The 17,127-nt window shown below is 46.2% G+C and overlaps 7 protein-coding genes across 7 annotated transcripts; 5 read left to right on the top strand and 2 right to left on the bottom strand.

The window, feature by feature from the left end:
- Positions 1–2,018: 2,018 nt before the first annotated feature.
- On the top strand, positions 2,019–3,806 carry MICPUCDRAFT_65156 (uncharacterized protein). The gene has a single exon (XM_003056556.1). The coding sequence runs from the start codon at positions 2,074–2,076 to the stop codon at positions 3,571–3,573; it is 1,500 nt and encodes a 499-aa protein (XP_003056602.1). The 5' UTR covers positions 2,019–2,073; the 3' UTR covers positions 3,574–3,806.
- A 417-nt stretch (positions 3,807–4,223) lies between these two features.
- MICPUCDRAFT_55785 (uncharacterized protein) lies at positions 4,224–6,480 on the top strand. The gene has a single exon (XM_003056555.1). The coding sequence runs from the start codon at positions 4,320–4,322 to the stop codon at positions 5,910–5,912; it is 1,593 nt and encodes a 530-aa protein (XP_003056601.1). The 5' UTR covers positions 4,224–4,319; the 3' UTR covers positions 5,913–6,480.
- Positions 5,369–7,814, bottom strand: MICPUCDRAFT_55784 (uncharacterized protein). The gene is made up of 2 exons (XM_003056152.1): positions 6,562–7,814; positions 5,369–6,449 (listed from the first exon to the last, which is right to left on the bottom strand). The coding sequence occupies exons 1-2, from the start codon at positions 7,687–7,689 to the stop codon at positions 6,075–6,077; spliced, it is 1,503 nt and encodes a 500-aa protein (XP_003056198.1). The 5' UTR covers positions 7,690–7,814; the 3' UTR covers positions 5,369–6,074.
- A 561-nt stretch (positions 7,815–8,375) lies between these two features.
- On the top strand, positions 8,376–10,062 carry MICPUCDRAFT_65152 (uncharacterized protein). The gene is made up of 8 exons (XM_003056554.1): positions 8,376–8,722; positions 8,775–8,847; positions 8,903–8,982; positions 9,032–9,113; positions 9,169–9,285; positions 9,342–9,534; positions 9,598–9,749; positions 9,807–10,062. The coding sequence occupies exons 1-8, from the start codon at positions 8,697–8,699 to the stop codon at positions 9,852–9,854; spliced, it is 771 nt and encodes a 256-aa protein (XP_003056600.1). The 5' UTR covers positions 8,376–8,696; the 3' UTR covers positions 9,855–10,062.
- Positions 10,063–10,924: 862 nt separating this feature from the next.
- MICPUCDRAFT_70784 (uncharacterized protein) lies at positions 10,925–11,996 on the top strand. Its single transcript, XM_003056553.1, has one exon. It carries the CDS (start codon positions 11,008–11,010, stop codon positions 11,872–11,874), a length of 867 nt encoding a protein of 288 aa, XP_003056599.1. The 5' UTR covers positions 10,925–11,007; the 3' UTR covers positions 11,875–11,996.
- On the bottom strand, positions 11,857–13,851 carry MICPUCDRAFT_55780 (PsbB mRNA maturation factor Mbb1, chloroplast precursor). Its single transcript, XM_003056151.1, has one exon. It carries the CDS (start codon positions 13,772–13,774, stop codon positions 12,014–12,016), a length of 1,761 nt encoding a protein of 586 aa, XP_003056197.1. The 5' UTR covers positions 13,775–13,851; the 3' UTR covers positions 11,857–12,013.
- A 941-nt stretch (positions 13,852–14,792) lies between these two features.
- MICPUCDRAFT_14275 (uncharacterized protein) lies at positions 14,793–16,355 on the top strand (the record flags this gene model as incomplete). Its single annotated transcript, XM_003056552.1, has 3 exons — positions 14,793–14,928; positions 15,034–15,224; positions 15,366–16,355. The coding sequence occupies 3 exons, from the start codon at positions 14,793–14,795 to the stop codon at positions 16,353–16,355; spliced, it is 1,317 nt and encodes a 438-aa protein (XP_003056598.1).
- Between the last annotated feature and the right edge of the window lie 772 nt (positions 16,356–17,127).

The following is a 17,127-nucleotide window of genomic DNA, read 5'->3' as shown; positions in this document are numbered from 1 at the left end:
ACCTCTGTGAGTGTCATGAGTCCGGCGTCGCCAAAAGTCTTTCAACCTCAGGTTGGGTCGCTGGCATGAGTGTACTTTCGTACGAAAGTACAACTTGTACTTTCGAAAGTATTCTATTTTCGTACAAATCTACTTTCGTATGATACAGTACTTTACTTTGTACGAAAGTACTTTCGTACGAATGTACACAACTACACATCCTACCCGTACACGTAGGTGTACTGTACGTGTAGACTGTAGACTGCGCGCTGTAGAGTGTAGAGCAGGGGTTATCTTTTAATAGTAAATAAATAATGAGTACACGTGTACGTGTAAGTAAAAGTTTACTTAGTTTTTCGAAAGGCGAAGACTTTTGCGGGTCGAGCGAAATTAGACCGTCGATTGTGAGTTAAAACTGCGGTACCTTGAAATATTTATTTATTTACCTTTTTTTCCGGCATTCGTGTATTTACTTAGTGTCGAAATTTTTGTAAGTTATCCCCTGGTGTAGAGCTGTAGACCCTACACTGGCCCTACTAGCTGATAGTCGACAGGTACACGTACTGTACGTGTAGTCTAACAGTAGTGGTGGCACCTGTACCTTCCCTAGCTAGGTAGACAACTAGCTAGACATACTACTCGAAATTTAGATTTACCCATAACTAGAATTTAATAGTTTTCCTCAAACAAAATATATATATTTCCAGCAGATCAACGGCAACATCATCTTTGCGCTTGGGGCAATGTCGCCGCTCATGACTTTTTAAGGAGGCGCGACTTTTGCTAGTTGAAAACTAAATGTCCAACCCCCAAGACCGGGTCACACGACCTTGATCTTAATTGCTGGAGCTCCACAGGGGCCTCGACGGGATGGGGAGATTCTTGTCGTCCCGTCCCCAATGAAAGGATGCGTCGAGGATTCACATGTCTCGAATCATGAATCCATATGCCAACGGCGGTATGATGTTCATAGTCGAGAATGCGAGCAACCGAGTCGCGAAGAGAAATCGAAGGGAATCCGGCAATTTCCCTTTCGCATGCGGTTCTGTCTGAATTGTACTGTACCTTCGTATTGTATTTCACGTAGTTTTGTATGATGAGGTTGGTGTAATCGATCATATTCACGTATGCTACGACGCTCTCTTCACATGTCGATCGTGACGGGATCGTCTGCGTCCGCGGTGCCGTTCCCGGTCCACGCACGCGAGGGCGCCAACGGCTCGACCGACGAGGCATCTCTGTCCGAGAGCGATGATTCATGCATGTAGAGTTGTAGACGAAGTCGGAGGTATTTCCGTATGGAAGTACTTCCGCATGTACTTCCGTACTCAAGTAAGAAGTACGAAAGTACTTTCGTACTTTCGAAAGTACGAAAGTACGAAAGTACCTCCTACCTCGGTACCTCTGGATAGATTGTTTCCTTTCCTACGTACATGGAAATTTTGTAATGTACTGTATTGTACGCATTCTTCCACCCAATATCATAGGCAGGAATACCTTAATTCAAGAATCCTTGAATTAATTGTGCCATATATAGTTATGATTCTGATTTGAACTACCGAAAATTTGTTTACAATTCCGCGCTATGAGCTCTGGTTGCTACGCTCAGAGTTGGTTGTGGCATCCTCCGAGTAACAAGGTTGTGGATACCTTTCACGCATGTGGCGTGGTTACCGTCTCATCATGTGATATAAAACCAGGAAGTATCATTACTGTGGTGTCACCATGCATCTCGGATTTGTACTGCTTTGATATTTATGTTATAATTGTGGTTTATGGGTAATGCTGCATATCTACTAAATACTTTAAGTAATGACTACAAATGTGTACAAAACATAGATACATACACGTGTACAACGTTGTACGTGTACAGTACAACTAGGGCTAGTTACACTATCTTCGAAGGTACTTTCAAGTACGAAAGTACGTAGTACAGTACAACGTTGTACTTTCGTACTTTAGTACGAAAGTAATAAATTTTATGAGCATGGTTTCGAGCTAAACGATTCATATTTGCAACAGACGTATAAAACGCGATGGTACCTAGCTACTTGTAGCGCGGACGGCCCCGCGAGAGCTGTATTAGGTCGCTTCATGGGTGTAAAGTCGCCTCGCTCTGGTTTCCGTTCTTTATTTGAAGGCAGTACATTCGAAAATGCTGGCACGGGCACATATTTCACGGGGTATGCGAAACCTGTTGAGCAAACGTTTTTCCCAGGTGAAAAGCTTGATGCATGGGACAAAAGATTAGCTTTGAATCACAAGACTTCGATGGATCTTGCAACAAGAGTAGAGAGAAAAGAACTTGAGCCGAACAAAGCTGGGAGACCCGGTATAACATTACTCGCAAAGCTGCCGGCGTTCGACACTCACTATGGTTTCTTGATTCCTGCTGCACATCTTATTATTAATGGCTTGTTAAAGGGTTTCTGGTATTACGTGCTAATGGATTACACGGGAGCATGCCCACGTAATGTGCTGCCAAATCGCGCTCGCAATGAGTTGACTAAACGAGGGAAGCGTCTGCAGCTCCCACACGACATGGGCAGACCTTACGTCGATATCGTGAAAAAGAAAGGGACGTGGGTGATGGAGAATTGGCTACACTGGGCAGAAACGTTTTGCCAGATTTCACATCCATTGCTGGAAGAACACTGCCCCGATTCACATCAAGCCTGGTTGCACTTACGCGCTGCCGTGAGGCATTATTTATGTTCTTTTGATGAATACGACAATTTATCTAAGGATGAAGTCGATCAGAAAAGGCTGGAAGCGCGAGATCATGTGCGAGAGTACGCGAAAATCGTTGAGACTAAGTTAACAGTACAACTCTGTACTATGAATCTGAGACTTGCTCAACATCTGCATGACCAAGAAGAATACACCGGATGGATAAAGGACAGCATGGAATTCTGGGTAGAGCGGGAAGTGCAGCGCGAAAAGAAGCACGTGAAGGATCGAGTGGTCATAATGCCGGAAACATTCTTGGGGAACATGCACCTGCTAGAATGTGCTGTGCAAAACATTGAAAACGATGTTGGAGACATGATGATGTTGCCACAACAACCTGGAACTATCAGTGACCATCAATTGCGAGACGACTTCACGTCAGTTACACGATTACTGGACAAAGGGGAGGAGCGAGTGATTAAATTTGATTTCAAGTTCAGGTTGGGCCACCTTCGCGCGTTGGTATCAAAGACAAGCAAGCACAGCTTAGATGAGTTCACACTGCTACGATTCAAAAGTGCAAGCCTTGGGGGAAAAGAGTTCACATCAAAGGCCTACTCGCGTCATCAATCGAGATGCTCGTATCACGTGTGCTTCAGAACAACGGACGCGCCTTCAGAAGATAAGTATGGAGACGTCGTGCACTATTACTTGCTGCATCACCGCGTTAGCAACGAGCGCATTCGCTTTTGTGAGCTGCAATGGTTCAAGGGTTCTGGAGTACGTGTACAACATGTGCATAAAACTCCGGAAGAAACACTGCTGGTGCTACCGCTCGAGTGCATCCGTCGAAAAGTCATATTTTATCCATTAGAGAGCGACCATATAGAAATACTGCCGTGCCCTAGCAAAGGACGGCTCTAGCGAGCGCGCGAGCGACGAGCGCGAACGATTTAACGAGCGAGCGAGTACGAGTACATACTACATACGAAAGTACGTACGAAAGTACGAAAGTACAACGTACGTAGCTACGTACGTACGAAAGTACGAAGGTACGTATGTAGCTACGTACGTACCTTCGAAGGTACGTACGTAAGTAGCTAAGTACTGTATTTATTTATTACCTTCGTATTATTTTAATAATAATAATTATATTTATTATTTTATTTATATTTATTATTTATTATTTATTATTTATTATTAATATATCGAGCGATCGAGCACATAAATAATAGGGTAAAATCTGGGTAAAATCAGGGTAAAAACGGGGTCAATTTTACCATGGTACTGTAAAGTCAATGTAAAATCAGGGTAAAATTTTTACCTTTTTTTTACCCTCATTTTTCTTATTGTACACGAGTGCTACACGTACACGTACCTGTACACGTACAGCTGTACACGTATGTAGTGTAGATAACAACTACCTATGAAGGTACCAAGGTACGAAAGTACTACTACTGTACACGTGTAACTGTATCCATTTCCGTACGTGTACAACGCGGTGTACAGCTGTACACGTACAAGTACACGACACTACCTCCGTACGAGACTGTTGAGAGTGGGAGAATGGGCTGACGCCAGAACTGTCCTGTTGTCACGCCCTCTTCACCAGTTCAACAAGGAATGGGATCGCTAAGATATACGCGGGGTCAGGCTGTATTACTTATGTAATGGATTCTATACTTCAAGAAACGGTTCGTGCAGGCAAAGCTGAAAAAACAGTACTTCCCAAGTTCGTTCGCCCGGCTCACGCTTGTCGGGAAGTGAAGCGCGACGCGACTACGATTTCACACGAGTTCGGGCGCGGTCTGATAAATGACACAAAAAGTACAGTTACGACGACAGAAGAACACCATGATTGTGACAAAGAAGATGGCAGCAGAAACTACAGTACTGGATACTTCAACCACAGGGAACTTTCCAAACTTTTCTCCATCGTTCGCGGTATACCCTTTCCGTCAGAACTCAGTACTGCAGAAGGTTCAACGGACGTGTCGAAGTTTTCGTTGCCAATGCTCTCCTCTGTTACTGCCACTTCAGTTACTTCCAGGAAACTTACTTTGCCACGAACAATAACCAAAACAGTGGAAGCTGGTATCCCCCTTGCTGCGCATGGTTGTAGTAATTCACTGCGTCATGGAGACCTCAAGACAGTAGGTGCTCTGGGCACTGCAGTTATATTGTCTTCCTTGAACACGGACTCGTCCACCCTGGATATACTGCAGCATTCAAAGCGGAGTACCGATTTGAAGAGCGCAGACTACCTGCAGTGTCCAGGACCTGCAGCAGCGCAAATTTATGCAACTCAGCTTCATCTTGAGGAAACTGGTTCAAAAGTACAGAAAATGGTTGCTGTTGCCGATATAGAAATACCAGAACCAGAGTCTAAGGGAAATGGTATAAAAGCAAATACTGTCAATATCACAAGAACGGATACTGTGCGCTCTGGAATTCGAGATGCAGAACCAAAGGTTAATGTGCCAGTGCTGCTTTCAATATCTCCTCCGATGGAAAAAGCAGCCAATAACTTTGGTGTTCCGTTGCCTACTGAGCTAGCAACAGCATTCTCTGGTGACTTTGAGATGATGAACGCTGAAGGCAGTCATGCTGAAGGCAGCTATGCTTTTGAAGCAAATAGGTCACGATCACGCAGCTGGCTTCCTTCTGAAGATGATTTGGTTCGTACCCTAGTTACAGAACACGGACCACGTAAATGGAAGCTTATAGCAACGCGACTAAAAACAAAGACGCAGAAACAGGTGTATGCACGTTGGAGGGATTATCTTCAGCCTGGATTGACCACAAAACCATGGTCTAGAGATGAACAGACGAGGCTCATTGAACTACAGGCGCATGTTGGTAATCAGTGGGCTGTATTAGCACGATTGATGCCAGGTCGCTCACCAAATGCTATCAAGAATCGGTTTCATGCAACGAAGCGTAAGTTAGAGCGGCGCAGTAAGAAAGAAGCAGACACCATTAAACCTGTAGCTAACGATTCCACGCGATCGAGCGAGGACATACCAAAGAAATACGGCCATCTGGACGCAGTCAAGGTGTCAAGTGGGATTCCTAGTTCTGCGATCCCTAGTTCTGAGCTTGAAATGGATGATGACGAGTCGTTGGCTTTAGAAGGGTTGCTTTTAGCAGATACACCTACTGCATTGACTTCTCTACGAGAGAGGGAAGATGCAGATAACCAGTTTGACTCTGCCACTGCCCCGAACGATGCCACTTCTGGCATGGCAGTGCCCACAGAGTAAAGGAGCACGTTGCCAACTTTGAAGTGTTCAAACTTGTACAGTGAAAACATTTAATATGGCGAGCAAATAGCTTGCAGCAAGTGTTGTAGGAATGCTACGAGTCATTCAACATTCAAATCATCAAAACAGGGAGAGCGACGGTCATTATTTTTCAAGAAGACTTTAGAGAGATTTCCGATTGCTAATAAGCCTGTCTGTAATCAGTTGTCTTAGCTCCTCGACTCCAAAACCTTCCTCTGCAGAAGCAACCAATGCACCCTCTCCAATCAAATAATATGACGTATTTACCGCTTCAATGTCATTTTTATCCGACCATGAATAATCTGAGTATGAGGACACGCGTCCACCTAGTACAGGAACTAGTGTTGATTTTGACAAAACATCTACCCAGGGGCGGTGTAGCCCGAAACGCTCATACAGTTCTGCCCGGATAGAGAGTTGGTCAGCAACTGAAGTGCCACATAGCCCACTCAAATCTGTGATAAAAATTATGCACGTAGGCAAGTGCTCCAGGGTGGCGATGGTAAGCTTTTCAATCTTATTGCGATTTCCTTCCGAGAAAGAGGGTTCAAATCTCAAATTTTAAATTTTCGGCTTGAACTTTAAAGTGAAGAGTATTGAAGTGTTCTGTGTGTTCGCGAGTCCATACCGGCCTCCACAAGAGCCCCGGTGTATCCGTGACGAGGACCCGGTCGTTCTCGATAAATAAATGTCCCATCTTGATGCCACGCGTTGTAAACGGATAGTTAGAGACCTCTGGTGTGCCGCTCGAGAGGACTCTTACAAGACTGCTTTTGCCTACGTTAGGTGCACCAACCAGTGCAACCATAGGAGTTTGGAGCTCAGCTACCGGTAACCTGCGAATAATCTTTGCTATCTCGTTGAGCTCATCTATGACGTGGCTTCCCCGCTTGAAGTGACGTTGGAGTTCTGAAAACCCTGTGAGTCGTATATCAATTGCTTCCTTGGGGCTGCCTGCTTTCGCTGCACGGGCTGCCTCTTGTTTGCCAATCCTAAGTAAACCCTTGCGCAGCAGGTTTATCTGACGTAGGGTTGACTGGTATTGTCCATGTTGAAAAGTGAGCTCTAACAAGTCGCGTTCGAAAGGATGTAGCCGCTCTGAACGCGGGAAACCAGCTATGTAGTCACTCAGGGGCTTGCAAAGAAGAGTTGTAAGAGCATCAAGTTGCTTTGAGCTGCGATTGCGCTCCTTCAATAGTGGAACTTTCAGACCCTTTGTGGGGGTCACGCGAGCGGCACGCTTCAGACTTGAACATAAAATATCATCGGAGGGAGATACGCGCGGGACACGCATAAGCATACCGGTCCCTGGAACACCCGCTGCATTTTCGTTTGCAAACTCGATTGATACCTTCTCCACAAATTCTTTTTTCGAACTTTGTGTGCAGTCTCTGACTATCGGATGCCTGCTAGCACTGAAACTAAACTTTGAGCAAGACTTCCCGTACATGTCGGATTGAAAATGCCTGCTAAACTTTGATGAAGGCGATGCAAGCTGACTGCCCCATACACTTCTACTTAAAAGTTCCCCATAAAAAGTCTTTGGGGCAAAATAACAAAACCTGTCCTGCACTAAACTTCTCGCTTCCTCAAATTTCTCGGAAGAAGAACTTTTTGGCCAGGAATATGCGGCGGCAGTGAAAATCGGTGATGATAGATTGTTGTTAGGCACTGATCGCAAAGTTTTCACGAAGAGCGGCGACCGAGTTGGAGAAAAATATCGTTGGTGACGACCGCTCGTCAGAACACTTGTCATGCTTCAAGAAGTGGTCCCCTATTATTAACAAGCGAGAACCACCTAAGATTTTATTTTATGCCTGCTATCTACGGTGAAGAGCTTATTAAAGATTGACCATGATCGGTGTGGGATAATTCAACCCATCAAGTGAAAAATACCCGTCGAACTTCGGAGAGGCGGCCTAAAGAGCGATGTAGTACAGTACGTGTACCTGTCTGTACACGTACGTATGTACGTACCTTCATAACGTAGTTGTACTTTCGTACTCTCGTACTTTCGAAATAGATAATAATACTTTCGTACTTTCGAAAATATTTTCGTACGAAAGTACGTACGAACGAAAATAGATACTGTACGTGTACCTTCGTACCTTCATATGGAAATAGTAGTACCTTCGTACGAAAGTATAGCCCTATGTACGAAGGTAATAATAAATACTACGAAAGTACGAAAGTACGAAAGTACTTTCGAAAGTACTTTCGTACTTTCGTACGAAAGTACCGACCTTCGAAGGTACGAAGTACGAAGGTACGTGCCTTCTGTTACTTCCGTACTTCACTAATACGAAGGTACTGTACACGTACCTGTACGTGTATGTGTATTCATATCTATTTTCGGAAATACTTTCGTACGAAAGTACTTCCGTACTACGCAGCCCTCTTCCGTACACGTGTACAACATTAGAAGAGAAGACTTGCACGTATCGCGTGTTCAGGAGCTTTAAGACTGGAGATGGACCGTTGTCATTCATCGATAGTGCGTCCCTGCCTTCCTGCGCGTACGTGCTGCATCCACATGCATCGACTCATGCGGTCGAAGAAGACCTTAAATCACACAAGAACGGTCTGAGCACAGCCCGCGCCTTCATGACTTCGAGAAGCAAATTTTCTCATTTGCTTATTATTTAGGCTAAAAAGCTCTTCGTCCGTGCCGCTTCAGAGGACGGTGTGGTGAGGGTTAAATTTGCCAAAGGCGTCCGTCTTTTGCGTTCTCAGAAAGGGTTTACTCTCGAATATCTCTTGCAAATGTTTGAGCCTGAAATGAATATATGGTATGTGTGCCCAAAGGTCAGAATCCAATCGTTGTCACACTTTTCACTACAGGGTTAGGTCAGATCAGGTTGCAGAGGATGTGAAGTCTGATTACGAAGCAAAATGGTGGCAATGTTGCAGAACTGTATGTTTTTCTAGTAAACTTACTTGCATGCTAAGGATGAGAGACGTGTCTTCAGGGTAATGCTTTTGAGATCGCAGAGATGCTTAAAGGTGGCGGCCAGGCGCTAGCTTGTGCACGCGACGCGAATGATAGGAGGTACACCAGTTTCTATCATTTTGGATCGGGCCTGATTTATGTTTGGCAGTGGTCTGCACTATGCATCTGGTTTAGGCAGTCAGGAATGTGTTCGCGCACTTCTAGCGTATGGTGCTGAAGTTGATGCTAAGGCAAGCAATGTAGTTTGTTTATCCCGACCGTGTTCGTTGACTCTGCTTCCTGCAGGACAAAGACTGTTTTACTCCACTTCATATCGCAGCAGGTTACTTGCACGAGGATATTGTCAGTACATTGGTGAAGTCTGGAGCAGACCCTGAGTTGCAAGATATTTCCGGACGATCAGTGCGTTTCTCACTTTTTGTGCAACTAATGGTTTCCCACTGAGCATTTTCCGACAGCCTCTTGACCTCATTGAAGGACTCTTGTTAAGCACACCGGCAACTACTGTGACATATGCCCGTCGTTCTATAATGGAATCTATTACAAGGACGCTGGAAGATTTCGTTTTTGAAGAGGTACCTCCTGCTGCCATTAAAGCTTGCCGCTTAACAGAAAATGAGCAAAAGGAATATCTTATTGAGTGGTTAGATGGCAAGTTTAGTTCCTATTTTTGCATTGTGTCTTGTATCTGTATTTATGAACGTAATATATCAGAGATGCCACCCAGTTGGGTCTCGGAAAAGGATATATCAGATGAAGTCATAGAAGACTTTGAGATGGGCCTGGAGTATGCTGAAATACTGAAGAAATATGACCCACCTTGCCCTGCTGATGAGAGTGTTAGTAAACGGCGACAGCTTGTCAAGGTTTTCTTGACCAACTCTTTTTTTTAAGTACGACAAACTGACATCTTAACTCAACAGTGGGCGGATGGCGCAGCTTTAAGCTGGGAACCCTTTTCAGATCACTAGTGGAGCCATTTCAATTAGAATTCTCTCCGCCTCCTGCGCAGTCGCAGGTGTGTCAAAGTGTTCAAGAAGAAAGTAAGAATTCGAACTTTCTACCCCACCACAAAAATTGGACGTGCGCGCACGCTCGTGGGGCGGAAAATAGAAGAGTCCGCACAGATCCCTATTTTTGTAATCTCCACACACTCACACTCGTGAGCTCTTTTACGCCAAAAACGCATCAAACTCGCACACTAGCATCCCTCTAGTCGATGATCGTGATATCACGCGGTTTAGTGCGCATCCGAGGTCGCAGCTTTTGCGCGCGTGAGGAGGTGGTCGGCACCAGACCAGAAAAAACTGTGGGGAACAAGGTGGCCTGTGGGTGCGCTTCGCTGCACGGTAAACGGGGGCTCATCTCTAAACTCAATCGATCAGTTTCACCGAGAAACTGCCAAACTCATCCCACGCCGATCAGTTGATCGGAGTGAGTCCAATTCGCCCCTATTCGCCTCTAGTTGGCCAAAAAATCTGAGAAGCTCTGAGGGCGCAGGAAAAAAAAATCGAAAAAACCTAGCCCTACATAGTACGAAAGTACGAAAGTACCTTCGAAGGTACGAAAGTACTTAGTACCTTCGTACGAAAGTACATACGTTGTACTGTGCGTGTACAACGTACACGTACTCGCACAGTACCCGTTGACTTTTTGAGTTGACTTTTTGAGTTTGGATTTTAGTACTAGTACGTGTACACGTACTGTAGATAGCGCTCGTTTTATAGTCACACCTGCCCAACCCCCAACACACACACACACACAAACTAACACACACACACACACTAACACACACACACACACTAACACACACACACACACACACACACACACACCTGTCATCGCTCGCACCCACCTAACCACGCAGGGGGTCTTCTTCACCGGAGAACCGACAAGAAAGAGAGAGAACGAAGGGGAGGAAGGGGAGGGTCTTTACGAGGACGTGAGGTACACTATGTTGTACGAGTATACTGGGGCTGCGCTAAACTGAGGATGTATTATTCACACACACCTGCGGACCACACACACACACACGCCTGCCCGCGGACTGCGCATTCGTCTTCCCTTGGGCCCTACTCGTGTATGTGTGTTCATACAACGTACACGTAAGCATTTCGTAAGCATATGTGCGAAAAGGTGTTCTTCCCACCCCACATCATCGTGAAACAAACAACTTATTGGTCGAACGGTGACGGAGCAGCGAACCCGCGTCATCTCTCCATAAATCAAGTTTTTCTCCATTCTCGAAGGGTTCTTCTTGCTTTCAGGGGTTGCCGAAGAAGTCGGCCATCTACTCGCAGACTCGTCGAAACCGAGGCAAAAAAAAAACCCCAAAAGAAGGGTGCCAGGAGCAAGCAGCCCAAGAAACGCGCTTCTTGGGAATGTTCGATGAAGGCCAAACGTACAGCCGGTGATCTTGTGCCGATTCCTGTCAAGATTATCGATCGAGGACCTGATGTTGCCCTGGCATACACATATCTTGGAGACGCCGTGTGGGAACTTTACGCAAGACAGCACATGATACTCCGCTCAGCAGAGAAAGCCGGTCGAACTTCACCCTGCGGCACTGTGATACGGCCACAGGAGGCCACTAAACTCAACTGGTGTTCGTCAGTAGCAATGAGTGACCACCTGGCGCGTCTGCTGGCTGACGGTACAATTACCGATGACGAAATCAGCATTCTCGAATGGGGACGCAACTTTGGCCACGAGTCCCGCTCAGGACACAAAACACTTCAACATCGTGAGGCTTCTTCTCTCGAGGCTTTGATTGCTTATTGGTACCTTTTTGACCAGGATCGCCTGCACTTGGTCCTCTCACACCTCGGAATGATATTGTGCCGGCAGCCTGTTAGTCAATTGACCTCTGTACAGGTAAAGGTTACCATGTCGAATGTCAGGCATGGACGCGTTGGCACAACTTACGATAATTTGGGAACTCACTATAACTTCAAGAGTGGACAATACTGTGATGTTTCTGAGGCGTCCTGAATTGAATTTTCAGTGCCATCGAGTATCATATTGTTAAGTGTATTTACGTAGACTAGTTTAGATCAGCCTAGAAAACGACATCGCCTCACATTTAATCTGACACAGTCTCACGACTATAAGATAAGTTTTAGGACGTGTGCTACAGCTCGTCAGGGCCACTGACGCCAAAAAGGGGCTCGGCCAGCACTACATCTAGCTCGGTCTGCATCATATCTGGTTGACCATCAATGTCATCTTGCAAGGAAGTGCTCGGGTTCCCGACGAGCGATGCTAATGATCGCAAAACTGGCCTTAAAGCTGAGTCAATTCCGAACATAGCTGCTGGACTAAGGTCAGACTGCCCAATGGCTTCCTCAGCTCGCTGTTGGACACATAAGCTACGCAGTTCAGCAGCGCGTATATCATTTCCCTGTTTCTCTTCCATGAGTGACCATGTAAGCCAAGTGACCTCGCTCGATGGGTCAGCTCTCACTCCGCATTTGTATAACTGTCGAGCAAGACAGCAATTACCCTCTCGTTCCTCAAGAACACCCCACGCATGGAATAGACGACATGCATTGTAACTCCGGGGTGACACCCAAATGCCACGCTGTAAAAGCTCCCGAGCGCGAGCAACATCCCCGTCTTTCCATTCTGCCAGTGCCCATGCTTGCCAATTAGCCTGATGAAGGGGATCCAACTTGGTCCCTTGCTCAAATAACTTTCGCGCGACAGAAATATTCCCATCAGCAGCTTCTAACCTTGCCAGTGCTTGTAACAGTGGCGGATCCCTAGGGTTCAACTTACAACCTTTCACCAGAAGACTTCTTGCTCGGTCGACATATCCCTGACGAGATTCGTGGACGGCCCAAGACAGCCAGATGTATCTGTTTTCTGGGTCTGACTGAAGACCTCTTTGAAAAAGTTTGCGTGCTATGTCACTGTTGCCCTCTCGTGATTCCAGCAAAGCCCATGCTTGCCATAGCGCTGCAGACTGTGACCCAGCATCCGTTCTCGTACCAGCCATGAAGTGCTCTCGAGCTTCCTGCATGCGTCGACGCTCCATTGCCATGACTCCCAGGGATTGGAATAAGTGTGGGCTGGCGCGAGTTTCAGGAACCAGTCGCACGCCCTTAACGAGAAGGTCTCTTGCACGTTGAAAATTTCCCTGGTTTTTTTCTAACATACCCCACGCATGCCACGCGGCTGCGTGAGTCTTATCAGCTGCTGTTGCCGCATCATAAAGTTGACGAGCCTTTGCTATATTTCCAACACTATCTTCGAGTACAGCCCATGCTTGCCATATGTATGCATTGTCCCCTCCTGTCGCATCACAACCATCTTGATAGCACTGTCGCGCCCCTTCGTTGTCACCCAATTGCCGCAGCACTCTCGCGATTCCGACGTAGGCGCGCCCGTCGCTTGGGTCGATATTCTTAGCACGCTCGAAGACGCGAATCGCATCAAGGCGCACCTTTACACGCTGGTCTGTTTTGCGCATTTTCGTAGCTTTTTTGCGCAACTGTCGAGCTTGATAAATAAGAATATCCTGGTTGACCTTCAAAGGTTGTTCCACGTCAAACGTTTTGGGGCTACCATCGTTCCAAGGTGCGTTTTCCAGTGAATCCGTGGAGCTGGTGGCAAAGCATGAAAAGCTTACTCTTGTACCTTTCTCGTTATTACCTCTCAAAAGACTAAATTTGCAGAGCTTTGAAGGAGCCGCCGAAACGTCTTTATGTCGGCTAGATAGTGGAAGTGCTGCCAAATGAGCGCATTCGGTGCTTCGCGAGTTAATAGATTCATGGGATGTGGCACATAATCGTATGTGCGTGCGAGTGTACGATAACTGCAGTCCAGCGAAAGCCTGGAGCTGCTGAGAGGCAGAACTTGGGTTGATCGCACCCGAGAAGCTGCCACTCATTTACTGTGAAAATTCAAGAAAAGTAATCAGATATTAATAAGGTAAAGTTTCCCACAGATCTTCACGATGGACTCTTGCATATATGGGCAAGCAACTGTGACGCCGTTGCAGAGGAATGCAAGAAGTCAGGATAAAAATAGTCTATGGCTACACGTACACGTACACTACACGTGTGTGCCTTCAGCCCAAAAGCACTCTGACACTCTCACTCAGATCTGATAATACCTTCGCTTCGTACGGAAGTACGGAAGTACTTTCGTACGAAAGTACTTTCGACGAAAGTACGTACGTACGAAAGTACTTTCGAAAGTATCTATTTTCGTACGAAAGTACTTTCGTACGAAAGTACTTTCGTATGTACGAAGGTATGAATACTTCCGTCCGGAAATAGACCAGATGCGCTAAGTGAAAATCGTATGACGCCCAGTCAGCCGCGTATCGGCCAAATTAACGCCAAATTAATTTGCGATTTTTTTATTCAAAATTCGTATGAGCGTCAGTCAGACGCGCCCCCTCACGTCCGCGCTTCCCCATGCGCCGCCGCAGCTCGGATTGATCTGAAACTTTGCACAGCAGCCATATGCGATTTTAGACACCAGATCCATGCATTTGCGCTGCGAGAAAAAGACGGGAAGACCGTTTTCAGACCCCTGGGGAACTTTGCGCGGATACGGAGAATTTGACTTGTAAACAACGGTCTAAAAGTTAAAAAAAGAAAAAAGAAATAAAAGTTACCTAGGGGTCCGAAAACGATCTTTCCGTCTTTTTCTCGCGGCGCAAATGCATGGATCTGTTGTCTAAAATCGCAATTGGCTGCTGTGCAAAGGTTCAGGTCAATCTAAGCTGCGGCGGCGCATGGGAAAGCGCGGACGTGAGGGGGCGCGTCTGACTGACGCTCATACGAATTTTGAATAAAAAAATCGCAAGTTAATTTGGCGTTAATTTGGTGACTTAGCGCATCTGGTCTATAGAATAAATATCAATATTCTGCGTGCGAGCTGGCAGATCGTCGAGCACGATGACTTCACCCGCGGTTTGCTCTGTGCTTCACATTCTGGATGGAAACATGAAGAAACTCCTCTCTAGAGACTGGCGCGGTGACATCTCTCCTGCGTGCATCGATCGCTTCGTCGCGAGGGTATGGCAAACCCTATGTTTACAGGACACACCGATCACACCGACCTGGCTTGGCGAAATCGTCGTCCGTCCACTCTCAACTCCGAACTCTGCTTCTGCTGAACCCTACGCTACGGTGCAAGACGCAGAGTCTGAGTCCGAGCTTAAACCTGTGATGTACGATTCTGATGCGGAGGTATCGTACGTTTATATCACGCACAACAACCTGTACTTGCTAGCGATCACGAAGAGCAATTGTAATGCAGCTGCATTGCTCACATTTTTACACCGTTTGGTTGACATCTTCAGACACTACTTCAAGACCCTCGAGGAGGTGAGGCTGCATGTATTAGCGTCGTCCACGCGTCACGATTCTTTTCTTCGAATGCTCTACATGCAGCATATTTTTCACGTCGCGAAAAAAACATTGCTACAAAAACGTGTGTAATCGTATGTATGACGCTACGGAATGGAGTCCATTCGTGACAATTTTGTCATAATCTACGAGCTCTTAGATGAGGTAATGGACAACGGATACCCGCAGTTTACAGAGGCGAAAATCCTGAGCGAGTTCATAACCGTCGGCGCGCATCAGCTCATAGCCCCTAAAGCCCCCATGGCGGTCACGAACGCCGTATCGTGGAGAAGTGAAGGCATACGGTATCAAAAAAATGAAGTCTTCCTTGATGTGGTCGAATCCTTGAACATCGTAGTAAACGCGGCGGGACAGGTTGTGAACTCGGAAACCTTCGGCGCATTACGACTGCGGGCATACCTCAGTGGTATGCCAGAGTGCAAACTCGGCCTTAACGATAAAATCATGTTGCACGCGCAGAACCGGAGTACAAAGGGAAAGAGTGTTGAGCTCGATGATATTAAATTTCATCAATGTGTTCGCCTGGCTCGGTTTGAGAACGATCGAACGATCTCTTTCATCCCGCCGGATGGGCACTTCGACCTCATGAACTATCGCATATCGACTGCGAACGTGAAACCGCTGATATGGATTGAAGCCTCTGTGAATCGACCTTCCAGGTCCAGGGTTGAATACGTTGTGAAGGTTCGCACGCACTTCAAATCTAGGCTACAAGCCACAGGCGTGGAGATAAAACTACCAGTTTCATCAGATGCGACATCGCCGGAGGTAAACACAGGTTTAGGAAGCGTGGCATATGTCCCGGAGCAAGAGGCAATGCTGTGGAAGATAAAGAGCGTGCAGGGTGGGAAGGAAATCATGATGCGTGCGAAATTTTCCCTTCCCTCAGTGTCTGCTCTAGAGGATGATGGCCCAGTGCAGAAGAAGCCCCCGATCACGTGCAAGTTTGAGATTCCATACTACACCGTATCAGGGGTGCAGGTCAGGTATTTAAAAGTGTTAGAGAGGAGCGGGTATCAGGCATTACCGTGGGTAAGGTACATCACAAAGAGTGGGAACTACGAGTTCAGGTTGGATCATGGTTACTGACTGGGAAGGCTGGTATCAGGTATCCCCCCAGGGAACAAGCAAGGTGCGAACAGGGCGGGGCGAGTCGAGCGCGCGCGGGTGCGGAAAGACGCCGGAAAACGATTTCGCGATCGACCGAAAATCCCTTTCCGATCCCGTGGGATGAAAATGCCTTTCAATTTTTGGCCACTTCAGTTTTGCAAACGGTGTAAGTGTTTTAGGGCCAGAAAAAAAACCGAAAAGAACTTGAGGTAAGAACTTGAGGTATAAAGTACAACTACAACGCTGTACAACGTGTGTACGAAGGTCGGTACTTTCGTATGATACAACATACAGTACTTCCGGAAGTACCTTCGTTCGTAGATACGTAATGCTACGCTAGTGTCTACGAATGTACGGAAAGTACTTTCGAAAGTACTTTCGTATAGAATACCTGTCTACGACAATTGTCCAACTACACGCAGGCAGGTCTACGTTGTACATGTACGTACACGTAAGTTGTTTATTACACTCTTATCTTGCTTGGTATTATTGTAGTAGTAGTACGTGTAGTTAGTAGTACGTGCGTAAAAATAATATCATACGAAGATATCATGCATATTACGAACGAAGTTAAAGTTTTATTAACTTACTGTACGTGTACTGTACGTACGAAAGTACACGTACTTTCGAAAGTACGAAAGTACGAAAGTACGAAAGTACCTGATAAGTTGTACGAAAGTACGAAGGTAACAACTTATTACCTTCGTACTACAATAACGGTACTGTACATAAATAAGATAACTTATTTATA

Source organism: Micromonas pusilla, assembly GCF_000151265.4.
Source record: "Micromonas pusilla CCMP1545 genomic scaffold MICPUCscaffold_2, whole genome shotgun sequence".
Taxonomy (NCBI): Eukaryota; Viridiplantae; Chlorophyta; class Mamiellophyceae; order Mamiellales; family Mamiellaceae; genus Micromonas; species Micromonas pusilla.
This window is presented reverse-complemented; position numbering and strand designations above follow the sequence as displayed.